The sequence below is a fragment of the Psammomys obesus genome, unplaced genomic scaffold, assembly GCF_907164565.1.
Source record: "Psammomys obesus unplaced genomic scaffold, mPsaObe1.curated_primary_1811, whole genome shotgun sequence".
Taxonomy (NCBI): domain Eukaryota; kingdom Metazoa; phylum Chordata; class Mammalia; order Rodentia; family Muridae; genus Psammomys; species Psammomys obesus.
In genome coordinates, this window is record NW_026585504.1 from 1,287,970 (window position 1) to 1,301,865 (window position 13,896).

General features: G+C 42.1%; 1 protein-coding gene across 3 annotated transcripts in view; it reads right to left on the reverse strand.

Moving 5' to 3' along the window:
• Positions 1-12,118: 12,118 nt before the first annotated feature.
• The window catches only part of Plcb1 (phospholipase C beta 1), a 758,762-nt gene continuing 756,984 nt past the window's right edge, over positions 12,119-13,896 (reverse strand). For all 3 annotated transcript variants that reach the window (XM_055605263.1, XM_055605143.1, XM_055605110.1), the window contains one exon: positions 12,119-12,322. In XM_055605263.1, the coding sequence (XP_055461238.1) occupies positions 12,314-12,322 (9 nt within the window). In that variant the 3' untranslated portion in view covers positions 12,119-12,313. The remainder of the gene's footprint in view (positions 12,323-13,896) is intronic.

Below are 13,896 nucleotides of genomic sequence, written 5' to 3' on the forward strand. Positions count from 1 at the left end.
GGCTATCTCCTGCCTCACATACCTCAAATGGGCCAGACATGACAGTCTCTAACTGACTACAAATTTGCACCGACTGAATAGATGCAGTTAATCGTCTCTTCCTATGGTGCCTGAATAGGTGGAGGTTTGTGCGCAGGCTCATGATACTCTGAGTACAGCACACTTGATATCCACTCCAAAAGAGCCTTAATAGAGGAATTCTGTGCAACCTGGCTTTTGTGCTGTCCCAGTTTGCCCCACTGATCCTTTTCACAGAGCCACCACCTTTCCCTGAGTTCTTGTTGCATCAGAGTTCTCTGAACTCTTCTCATTTCCCAGTGTTCTTTGGGAAGATCCTGCAGTAGAGGCATCTCTAGCCTAGGGCTATCTTATCAGGACCAGGCTGATTTTCCAATTCTCCAGTGCCAAGTCTATACTCAGACTTTACATGCCTGTCCAGTAAGTGATTTAAAAAAAACAATTATTTTACTTATTATGAACTATTAGTGATTTTTGGAATCATGCTTTATCCCTTGTTTAGGAAAAAAAAAAGCTTCTTTTTCGGGGTGGGGGTTGCTCTGTTTTTTTTGAGATAGTTTCTCTGTGTAGTTTTGGACTTGCCTTGTAGACCCCGCTGGCCTGATCTGCCTTCCTCTGCCTCCCCAAGTGCTTGGATTAAAGGTGTGTGCCACCACCCAGCTGAAAAGCTTCAATTTCTAATTCAGGATAACAAATTTGTATCTACTTTTTAGAGAGAAGGAATCCTAAAATGTTGCTTGGGAGTCTGGGGGAGATGGTTCAGTAGTTAAGCGTGCTCATTGTCCTTCCAGAGGACCTAGTTCCTAGAACCCATACAGGGTGCTCCAAGCTTTACGGCCACCTGTAACCCTCTTCTAGGTTTTGAGTACGCCTGCACACATGTGGCTCCCTGCACACATATACATGCTTGCACATAGGCATGTATGCTTACCTGCACACACACAAGCGCACACACATTAAAAGACAAACTTTTAAAATGTTGTTTAGTGTACTTCTTTTTCTCTGGTACAGTTCATCATAATACAAAAGAGGCTTTTTTTTTTTTTTTTACTTTAAAAGAATAAAACATTCTAAGGTTTTTGTTAAGTGTGCGTGATCATCTAGCTTTTTAGAATTTTTATCTAAATAAATCAAAACATTTAAATCCAATTACTAAAAATGGTCCTTTTTCTTATGAAAATTGCATCAGAAAGACCAATGCCATAAGCGCCCAACACCCAGACTCAATAATTGCCAGAAATTTGCCAAGCCTAATTGTCGCTGGCATTTTCTACGTTGTGGCTTCTTTTTTCTTCCACTCTTCCATACCCCTTTACTTTTTTTTTTTATCCTCCTACACTAGATAGGAGAGAAAAAAAATGATAGAGGGAGCAGGGAGTGATGTTATGCTGATTAGAAGCATGAACTTCCTTGGACCATGTTTGATCTTTGCCATTAGGATGTCTAATTTCTTACTGTGTCTTTGCGCATGGCTACTTAACAAGCTAACCAACAGCATCCAACCGCCAACCAGCCACCCCACCTATGCGGATCTAGTGCTGTATGTCCTCTCAGTCCACAGAATTCCAAATGGCACACGACCACAGAACCCATCTGCAGCTGGCAAAACCACAGCCCCACCAGGGCACGAGGCAAATCGCAGTCAGCTGCCTCATATCCCCACACCTGGGGTTAAACTGAAGACATGTTCCCATAGCATTTCTGTGGGTTTATTCTTTTGTTTGTTTCATTTTTCAAGACAGAGTTTCTCTGTGTAGCCTTGGCTGTCCTGGACTCACTTTGTAGACCAGGCTGGCCTCAAACTCACAGAGATTTTCTGCCTCTGCCTCCTGAGTACAAAGTACTGTATGTTTCGCAGTTAACACACCAGGATTTTGAGGTCTGAAACCTTTAGCAGCTTGGTCACTGTTTATTTTTTTTTGTAAATGACTGAATTTCCTACAATTGAAGCATTGGGCATTTTGATATCTGAGATATTTGATATCTCTAGTTGTAGCTAGGTACACATTGGAACCAATATTGGCTGTATTTCCTATCCACTTGTCCAGGGCACTCCCTGCACCTTTAATGGTATATTAACGTTTTTATATTCAGTATTTGCATTTTTATATGCCAAGGTCACTATCAATACTTGTCTTGCATCAGGGTCTAATACAGCTTTGTTCACAGCTGATACTGATCTTTGTAAAAACTCAATGAAGCCTTTTCCAGATGTTTGTATAATCTTTATAAATGAGGTTGGCCTTCTCCCGGGCTTTTCAACTCTGTCCCAAGCTCTGAAAGCCACTAAATGACATTGTTCTATAGTAGCAACATCAAAGTGAATCTGTTCTTGTATATCAGAGTACCACCCTTCACCCAGCAACTGGTCTTTGACTATATTCATTCCATTGCTCAATTTCACTGTTCAATATTCATGGCTTCTTCCCTGCACCATGTTATCCATTGTAATTACTGACCACATCTAGCATAGCTGCCACCAATCCCTTCCAGTCTTGAGGAAAAATTCTATTTTGAGTAGCCCATTTATTTAGAATTTGTTTTACATAAGGCAAACGCACTCCATATGAAATCAAAGCCTCTTTAATGCCATAGATCTCTCATTTTTATAGGACACCATCCTGTCTCATCATACCCTTGTTCCATCCTATTAACAGGCATATGCTGCACTACTATTGGAAAAAACTGATGGTGATTTTGTAATCCTAGGCCCCCCTTCCTCCCACTCTGGCAGCATGGTTGGTTCAATATTAACCCTTTCTTTCAAAACAGACTGTTTCATCTTTTCTCTGATGATGGCACTCTGTGCAGCGTCCTCCATGTCACACACCCAGCTCCTCACCCACCCCAGGGGCTGTGGGAACTGGAAACAGAAAGTTCAGGGTGCTGGGCAGGGCTGAGATATGCCCCCCAGCAGTTTATCTCCCTCTTTCTTCCTGCTGCTCTCTTGCTGAGTCATAGGGTCTTTCTACCTTTGTTGGTGCTCTTCACCTGCCCCGCACCTCCGTTTCCACCTGCAATTTTTCCAACTTCTCAGCCACTCTCCAAGCCTTTTTTGAGACAGAATATAGGAAGAAGAAAGAAAAGGAGGAAAAAAGGAAAAAAAAAAAAAGAATAACAACAACAAAAAAAGCAGGGGCTATCCCAGTAGAAGCAGCAGCGATTTTTTTCTGGCATCTTGAAAGAAAAGATCCATCCCTTTCCCCTGCTGTTTCCTCTACAGCCCACATTGGGCACCAGATAATTGCAGCACTTTCCTGGGCCCTGCTTGCAGTCTAACTAAGGCTTGCAGCTTAAAGCTGTCGACCTTTAGCTGAAGCAGACTTTCAGCTGCTTCTAGCTCGATCTGACTTTCCCACCTTCTCGTCTCTCCACATGGTTCATATCACCTGCTTACAACTCCATCCTCTCCCTTCTACTTCCTTCAGCATCTTCCTCAATTTTCCTAATGTCCTCGGAGTCTCCCAAGACTCTTCTCTCTGCCCAGACATTCTGGCCCTCCAGATGTTGACTGTCAGCTCTTTATTATAACCAATCAGCAGTAAGGCAATGCCTGAACATCTTTTTAGTTGCCTTTAGGCAATAAGAGCTGCCTGACCTTTATGCTTTAGGCAGGTGTGGAAGGACAAAACATTTACAAATGGGAAGCCAGTGATGGGCCATAGATAATAGCAAAATCCGACCCGCACTTAGCTCTCTGCCAGTACAGAATTAACAATAGAAAATACATAGACACACCTTCATACAATTTGAGGAAGGTCACCCCAACTCCTGATTTATCTTTTTTTTTAAATCATTTCCTCTTAGCATCTGTGTTGCTAGGTGTGGACTTGGTAATCTGAGTCTCCTAGCATAGTGACGCCAGCTCCTTTGCAGGGCTGAGATTTTCATAGTGTTTCAATGTACATATACCATGGGGTTCACTTATTTAAATCTCAGCTTGTTATTAAGTTTATGGTAGAATTACTCTGATGCCAGGCATCATGTCATAATATGTACCTACAAACACTACGCTTATTGGTATCGGCTTCCACAGCATAATGCCGATAAATACCTTCTTAACATAATAGCTATCACATAGTTAAAGAATTACACCATAGGACCATTGTATATTGTTTCAGTCAAGCATGAGAAGAGACAGAAGGTTGTTAGATCAAGGTCTTCAAAGATAGAGTTCTGCGTGAATATCTCTCTGAACTGCTGCCGAGAGGTAGCCAGGCTGCACCATAAGGATGTAACTGGGAAACAGAAGCAGCATCAGCATCCTCTCCAGGCTTCCAGGTTGTTTCCCTGACACATTCACAGTGAGGGCGATCTCAGGACTCTTCCTGAATGCTTCTTACACAACCCGAGGTGCATGCTATTTTTCCCAGCTGTGACTTCTCAGATACCAAGGGACCGCTGTCAGTTTGTAGCAGGTGCTCGCTGTTTTCTAGCAACAAACACCTGTCACCTACCACATGCCAACATCCCCAAATTTGGATTTTATGCAATGGGGACCAACTAGCTCTGTGTAAAGTGTTTCTCTTCCCCAGTCTCCTTCCTCTGAAGCTAGAAGATTCCAAATAAAGGGGTGGGAGCCTGTAGCAAATGCGCAGGACAAATAGTAGAACAGAGGGGATTTTCACAGCTTGTTTCTGTAGCTAATCCTGAAGGGATGGGGATTTCTGGGGGATTGAAATGTGTCAGGAGCTTGGAGCCACCTCCAAGATGAGCTTGGATACTGGGCAGGACTTACGACAGTAGATTAGATTCATGAACTAGGAATGGTGACCGCTGTGCAGACTCAGAAGGACTCCCATCTCAACAGATGCTATTTATTCTTCCTTGTGGTGTCTTCATTCTTCTCTGTCTGAAACCATTTTTTCTACCTTTATTGTTATAAAAAGAAGAATCTCCAGTGTACATATCTCAACTGGACTAGAAGCTTCTATTCCATGTTCAATAATATTTCAGGGGAAAATTCAGTTGGTCTGTGATAGGCTGTGCATCAGTTGGCTCTGCTTTGTGTAGTTAATTACGGACCGAGTAGAGAAGGTAGGAAAGGGCTGTTCAGAAGGTGGAGTTGGAGAAAAGTCCTTATAGAACTGAGCTTTGGGTGAGGAGATACTCCCAGGAGATGTCTGTCATGTTCCAATCAATACAACATCCTATGAGGAGGATAACTTCAGCACCATTTTAATAAAGATTAGTTGTGGCTCAGAAACTTCTTTTTGCATAAAATGATATATCTAGAAGGCAAAACCTGGATTTTGTCATTGTTATTGTTTTAAAATATCATGTGCTTATTAATTCTTTGAGACGTTTATACATGAATAGGTGTAATTTCATCACATTTACCCCAACCTCACTCCGGCCAGATCCTCCTCCCACTTGCCCAACTTTGTGTGTTCTCTTTGTTTGAAAAAAAGTAACTCAACAAGAACAAATTTGTGCTGTTTCTATATTCATGGGTTCCGGGCTGTACACTGGAGTAACAATTTGCCAAGGATCACTCTTTACAGCAAAGTGACTCTCTCAGACAGATCCCCTCTCCTCTCCTTAGATGCTCAGCTGGTGTGGGGGCGCTTGTGAGCTCCCGCCCCCTCCATGTTGGGAGGTTAACCGGCTTGACCTTGCACTGCTCTTACTCGGGCAGCCTCAGCTGCCGTGTGCATGAGTACAGTGGTCTTGTGGCATCAAGCAAACACTGTTCAGGTCCTGTTCTCTTTGACCCTTGGCTCTTACCATCATTTAGCTTCTTCTTCCACCATGATCCCTGAGCCTCGGGGGAAGGAGTTTTCTATAGATGTCTCACTGCTGGCTGAATGCTCCATCAACTCTTTGCAGTTTGATAAGTCGGAGTTTCTACATTAACCATGGTCCAATTAACAAGGAAACATCTGGGATGAAAAAAACCTGGATTTGAATACAGCCGTGTATGAACCCTAAACTCATAGTCCTGCCAAGCCCAGTCTACTTCCTTACCATCTTAATAGTAATATATCTCTATTCAGTAGTTGTCTCATTGTGAAGACATGAGAAGTTTCTATTTTTATACTATTTCCTTATAGAAAACAGAGAGTAGTTATTTTCATGTTTCCATCTGTAGAGAATCAAACTCACTTCAATCATTGGGCTTCAGCCAAGTTTAAGAAAGCATTCTCTGATAGTCCAAAGTTGATAGAAGCCATGTTGACTTTATCTGTGGCCAGCATACCTTTTCTGTAAATGATAAAAGTTTTAGACTTCGTGGCACACATGGCCTCTATCTCAACTAATTACTAACATTATTGCTCTAGTCTAAAAGCTGGTATGCCAATAAAATTTTCTGTATGAACACCAAAATTGCAATTTTAAGTACTTTCCACTTTATGAAGACCATTTTTGTTTTGAGGCTTCTCAAACATGTAAAGCCAGTCTTAGCCCACAGGTCAAATTTGTTGAGTAGGCAGTGTAGTTTCCTACCCCTAATACACATATGGATATGCTATTAACAGTGCCAGATCTTGCTTTCTGGCCAACTAGAGTTAAAACCAAATCACATACTTAAGCCAGTATTTTCAAGATTATAGTAGTGGCAAAAAGTATGAAAAAGAAGATGAAACAGCCCTTGGAGTATGTTCTGTAGGGGAGTAGATCTCGTCTGAGACTGAGATTAGAGAAACTCCCTGTCTGTACTCTTCTACTTAGCCTAATAACTCCCTATCTGTAACCTTTAAGTTTCCCAACATGAACACAATATTACTGACTCCTAGCAATCACATGGCACCTATGGTTGTGCCTAAGCAGTCTGACTGTCCTCAGCCCAGTGTGTTTACATAGAGACGAGCCATCATCCTCCATGTCTTCTCCGAGCTTTTTCTCATTCCTAACAAGCTGTCGTTTCAGTGCACACATCTAGCTGCTTTAGCTCTCCCTTCTAACCCTTATTAATCCTGAGTGCTTTTCAGCTAGACAGCTGATGAAGATAGTGTGTCCCGGAATACGACTTCCTCCCCTCATCCAGAGCACAGCTCTTGTTCACTTCCAAAGACTGTTTAGCGTTTGTTCGTTAATCAGAAGAGCAATAGGAAGGTGTAAACCCAGGATGCACTGGGACTGGTTCCAAGACCCCCATGGACATTGAAATCCCTAGACACTCAAGTTCTTTACATAAAATGGCATATTTGTTGAGAGCGAACACGTATCCTCCCATGTATGTTAAGTCATCTCAAGATCACTTACAATACTTAGTGAAACATAGCTTTGTGCATGCAGTTGCTAGAGCCCATTGTTTAAGGAATAATGATTTTTAGAAGTCTCAATATGTTCACCACACATCTGTTTTTCCTGAGCAGTTTAAATTCTCAGCTAACTGAACCTGCATGTACAGAACCCATAAATATATTCCCATGAGATTTTATTTTTTTGGTGTAGAAACAATGTCCACCCAAACATCTGGGTCAGAATATCCAAGGAAAGTGATAGGATACCAGAGGTAATCTCTAAGCATCCAAACACTTGTTACAGATGTCTCTGAAATGACTGGAACTCTCTGAAACCACAGACTACCAGAGGTGTATTTGTTGGACATGGAATCAGAAAAAATAAATTTGAAATGTGTCCTGAGAGTTCCCAGATGGGGACTTCTGAACCTTCTAGGATCCTGTGACTTTCAGCAAAGCAGGGGATAATGAGGCCCCTGGTACAGATTTAGGGGAGCAAAGACCATAAGCTGATCCCATCAAATGGGACCCTCTGGGACTTCTTTGCTAATAAATGCAGTGTAGTAATTTGATTAGATTATTTGTGTGACCACCACATATGAGATTCCAGGGATAGACCAAGAAAACAGGGAAGATGGTCCATAAAGACATTTTGATTATTGTAATAGTCTCATGGAGTGGAAATTTATAAAAGGACTGGAAGTTTTTTGAAAGCCTTCCCTTTAGCAAGTGAGGACCAAGCCTTTCCCTCTCACTTTGGCCAGGGTTATGACTGACTTGTAACCAAAAGAATGTCAATAGCATATTACTTCTAAGGCAAAACCAATGTCTTTTCTTGCGCTCTCATTGAACTGTCAACTTTGGGGAAGGTGAAGGCAGTAGACACCGTGTAAGAAAACCAACTACCCCTGCTCAAAGTGCTGGGAATTCATGGTTAGGGGCTCCAGAAATCAGCCCCAGCTGAGCCCATCCAGTATTTTTGACCACCCACTGCCAGCCATTGGCATGAAGCAACCCAGATACTCAACCCAACCAAGCCATCACATGATTACAATCTAGCTAACATGAGCTTGGAGCAGCATTCCTTCAGGGATGCCCACTGGCCTGTAGTGGCTCATTGGATTTGTTTCGCCTCCTTGGGTTCACAGAGATGCTGTTGGTTTTGAGTCATTTTATTATGGATACCAGCCACCAGGAACTCTTCCAGGCTCCAAAGAAGGGAGATACTTCTGCTGAAGAACTTTAATTGGCCACCCATCTAACACGACCTGTGATGCCCATCCAGAATGTCTACAGAAAGGAGAAAGTCAGAGTCATCACAGAAGAGAAGAACTTCAGAATTGTTGGTGGTGTTTGCATGGTTCCAGCCAATGCCCAGCTCCTTGGCATCCAAACAAAAAGGGTGAAGGAAGCTGCAGAGCAAGATGTTGAGAAAAAAAAGTAATGCACTGTTGAAATGCTGCAAAACATTTTCCATAAAGCAAAACAAACAAACAAACAAGAAATGGATATAGCGAAGGATACAGACAATCAGCTCATAAGAAGGCCTGTTGGGTATGCGGTATGTGGGAGGGAGCTCAGTGTTCTCCTGACCTCTTTAGTTATGAGTAAGAAGTAAATATCTGTGAGGAATTTTTGTGACAGATATCAAAGATAACCAGATATTGAATTTGCTGGACGAATTTATTAGCTGAGTGTTTTCCTGGTTATACATTGGCCTTCTACAGAAACCATTGGCATTTTTAGTGCTAGACCCAGTGGTCACCGATTAAAAAATCTTAGTGACTCCCAGAAGGTCATTAACACGGTAGAGGTAAGACCTCTACTGCATTTTTGGAGCATTAAAAAGAAAATCTCCAGAAAAAGTAGCTGCCAATCAGATTTTCCCCCATGAGATCAGGTTTACAGTGAATCCATAGTCCAACCTAAAGCATAGTACATGCATAAGATTTTTAACAGAATGAATTCTGACCCTTGCTTCACATCCTCATTAAGCTGGGTAATACATGATAAATTAATACAGAATACTAGTATGATATGGACAAAGTTAGTCCATTTGTGGACTCAGTAGTAAAATGATAATTTTACAATGTTAGGTGCACACACGTTGATTGTGGCTTATTAGAGTCACCACAATGAAAATGTACAAACTCTAGCTAAATCTGGTGGCCTGTGTTAATTTTAAGACATCGTAAACAGAGAAAAGGACATGTGAAAAGGACAGAGAAGAAAAGGACAGAGCTCTGCCTACAGAGCTCTGCAGCAGATGACATTATAGGGCGTGGTGGTGGGTTTCCTGTACTCACACTTGCTCAAAAAGAGAATAGATTGAGCCTGAAAGGATTCCAAGAGAAGCCTGGGCAACATAGAATGAGTCTGTCTCTTAAAATCTCAACAATGCCGAAACAAAGTAGATTAAAATAATCTCTAATGTTAGACGCTCGGAGGCCTTAAAGATTGGAAAACTGGTTGACTTGGGTTCTGCTTTCCCTAGCACTGATCTTGCAAAGGCCATCACCAAACTTTTCGCTAATTCTTAGTGTGCATATATTCTATATGTCATCTACATGCCACACACATGTGCTTATATACGTGTGTATATGTCAGTGAAGTCTTTGGTTTAAAAAAATCCAACAATAAACATATATCTTTGAAAAAACCCATCTTGGATAATGACATACATTTTCATTTATAATCAGTTTTTAATGGACGGTTGGACACAGGCCCCCAAATCAAACCTTTTTTATTCAGACACCTTAACTTTAATAAGATCAAACAAAGCTATCCTTGGTGCTTCTGTCTGGGCCACACAGCCTACTTCTCATTTTCCTAAAGATGCTTTCTCTCAATTCACATTTCAATAAGTTCAGGAGTACTTGCGCAATTCATTCTTTCTAGAACTTACGTCATAAAAACCATGCAGGCAGCACAGACATCAGGGGAAGGGAAATCCTATATCCAAATTGGATTTTCTCACTAAAGTATGTATATACTTTTTTAAGAATGATAAGACTCATGCCTGCCTTTAAGGAGGCCACTGTCTGGAAAGGGAAGCCAAGGAGGCTGATAAAGAAACAATAGATGCAAGAGAATGTTGCACAGAATGTTTGGAGTGATGGACAATAGCAGGGAAAGGCTACCCTGAATCCAAGAAGCTGCCAGGCTCTTCTAGGAGCTGCAGTTCCTCTTTGGTCCCCTACTATAGCACACACAAAGTGTTGTTGGAGTTTTCTAAAGATATTAGGACTGAATTTAAACATGAAAAGTTACTTCTTCTTGGAGGATGTGGAGAAGGGGCTATGGTTGTTTTTCCTCAGCCAAACGAGAAGGCCTCCTTAGGCCTAGCTCCTGGGATGAAAGGGGGCCTCACTTTCTACTGCTTGACACCCCATAAATAGATCTTCCCTGGAGGTAAATGATTAGTGAGATATGGCATAAAGAAGGAACATCTTCCATCTCCACTTTCAGCTTCTTAGAGTCTGTATGGGTCATGTTGACAATGATGGTTACTTCATCTTTCCACTTCTTCAACCAGTCTGGAGGCAGATGAATAACAGCAGCAGCAGGAGGCTCTGGAGTGTACTCTTGGGAGCAAGGAATGAAATAGTCAAGGGGTTTAGGTGAGGTCACACTAGAGAAGAAAGTTCCACGCCATGTCACCGCACCCGTCCATGCGTAGTTACAGGCACCTGACCAGGAAGTAAGCACACGGGCATAAACAGGGGCGTCACAGCACACCAGGTAAGATGGCCTCTTTGCCTCCATGACCCCTACTCTCATTCCCTAAATATCTTCCTCGAGTGATCACAGGCTGTTTTCCAGTCATTTGTAAACACAAATAACCTTTGTATTTCTTTGTCATGTTCAGTGGTGTGGATGGAGATGTCTGCTCTGCACACGTGCAAATCATCATAGGGTTTAGTTCTTGGGGTAAGCTTGCTAGAAGGTAAGGCTGAGCTATGTTCCAAGATGCCTCCTTTTTACTCCTAACTCCCAGTAGCTTCAGGACCATGGCTTCACACAATGGTGGCAAAGGTCTGTCTTGTGCTTTTGGAAACATCATTCTCTGTTCTTAAAGTGCTCTGTGAACTTCTAATTGTGCTGCTTATCACTTCGCTTCACTGTGCAAATTGCCTAGAACCTCCCTGTAAATATGGGTTCAAATTTTTACTGTGTGTATGTGTGTTTGTGTGTGATTTCCCCAGAATGGCTTGAAAGAGTAATATGTTAATGGCTGTTAAACCTGAACAAGGGGAATCAGTTGAAAAAGATAAGCAATTGACTATAGCTTAAAACAGAAGTAAATACATCTCAGAGCAGTGGATTTGATAAGCAAGTATTGTTCCACCTCTTTACCATGGCATGAATATCAAAGCTCTGTGTGTTAAGAGCTCATCCCCTGACCTTTGCCCTCTACCCCAGTGTTGAGGTGGTGGAGCCTTAAAAATATGAGTCTCAGTGCAAGAAAAGTCCCAGTGCAAAAAGGTGTGATGGCACCTCCCAAGACCATGGTTCGTGCTGGTCTCACGATGTGAGTTAGCTCTGGCAAGAATGAATTGTTGCTATAAAACTAGTTCATCTTTTCTAGACATGATTGCTTTCCCATGTCTCCATTAGCTTTTGATGCAACCAGAGGCTCTCATGAGGATATAAGTACCAGGAGTCAAACAAACCTCTTTAAGGAATCGACAGGCTCAGGAATTCTGCCATAGTGATGCCCAATAGACTAAGACAAACTTACATATATTCTCTTGCTGATGTCTCTGTAGTTAGAAGAAACAATAATTAATGCACTTTATTTTAGCTTTAACTAGAAAATGTCACCTGAAGCAAATCAAGGGACCTTGGTAAAGTTATATTTATGTCATTGTTATAACAACTGATAGCTTATTTGACATTACAAAGGCAATACATGCTTTTCAAATTTTGCGCTGGCGCCGTTCACTTATGCACTCGCTCTCTCCCGTGAGCGGTACCTGAGCTCCGGAAGAGGTGCTACAGAGGAAGCTTCATTCTCCGAGTTCACTGTCTGGCAGAGCTGCTGCTTGTCTGCGGTGAAAATGGTTGTTTCTGTGAGTGTCTCCACATTGATCACAATCACCTTTGCCTCAGCAGTCCTGTAGCACATCACAAAACATGGCAGCTCAAGATAACCAAAAATTTCTGCTCATAGTCTTACGGGCTAGAATGTGGGGTGGGCTGTCCTGCATTCTGTCACATGGTTGAAGACAGACTGGCTGGGCTATCTTTGTGCAAGTTTGGATATCCCAGATGGTTCTTGCAGCGAAAAGCCAGGGCTTGTGTAGGCTGAGGGGCACACATACCACATGCCCTTTCCAGCACCATGCTTCTGACAGAAGTGGCTCTCCAAGAATAAGGACCCCACAAGAAACAACAGAAGCGGCTCAGCCTTTCCAGACCTGCCCTGAAGTTCGCAGACTACTTCTGCTGTGTGCTATGGGTTATATGTAAGTCAACAAGGTTGGTCTAGATTCAAGTGGGAGGAGGAACACAGAATCTCTGTTAATGGAAGTTGTTCCTCAAAGTTTGAGCATACCATGTCTGGTATAACAAGATTTATGTGACTATTTGAGGATGTGTTAGAGATAAACCAGAAGCTGTGCTTGAACATGACTGTGAGATTTGGATCTCTATTAACAAAGCTTCCTGCAATTTATGTCTCTGAATACTTCCAGTAAAACTAACAGAAGCAATTGTTTCTTTATGCTGTCCATTTCTTATCAAGCTTTTCCATAGGAAATGTGGGACAAAACCTGTGCTGTCACAGCCAGTACTTGTTTTAGTTAATACTCGTGCTATATTGGAAAGAGGAACATGTTGTCCTTCTAAACAGGAGTTTCTTTGTTTGGGTTTACAAATAAAAACAAACTCTGAGTGCATTTACAGTTTTAATAGCAGAAAGTTTAAGGTTATTAGAACATCAGGAGTCACATGTGTATCCGTCTACAGGACGCAGTCCACCAGCAGAGTGGCCAGGCCCCTAATCGTTCCTACCTGTAACCTTTCTCAGTTGATGTGTACACTTCTCTGTCATTGACTTTTTTCACTCTACAAGGATTTTTATTAGAAAGAGTCTTTGGCACAGATTTGAATAGCCAGGTTTTCTCAGTTATGACTCGAGGAACCCTTTGACCTAGCTGGAGGCAGAGACAGTATCATCTGCCACAGACCGGCTGAGCAAGCCACCTCCTAAGGATACTTCTTCTGATTTGTCCACATACTAGTGGGTCCTGCCCACAAGCTGAGCTCAAAGGAGCAAGATCTATTTCCCATCACTAGACAGAGAGGACAACTCCAGAGCCCCTCCTCCGCCGGCAGCTTTTTACGTATGTCAGTCACATGGGATTGTTGCTGAAAGCCTCCCAGGGTCCCATGAAAAACTAGCTGCCTCCTGAATGTAAGATTCTGGTTTGAATAGTTTAGGATTGGCCCTGTGGATTAGGTTAATCTCCCAAAGTCATTTGCATCATTCTTTTAGTGAGTGGCTTTCAGTCTTTCCTGATCAAAGCCCTCAGAAGAAATACATTTTATAACGTGATCCTAGATATATCTGCAACTAAAAACTGAATGAAATAACATTTCACCCTACTTTTTGCAATGTGCTGGAATATTTAAAAATAGCTTGTGTGTGTGTGTGTGTGTGTGTGTGTGTGTGTGTGTGTGTGTGTGT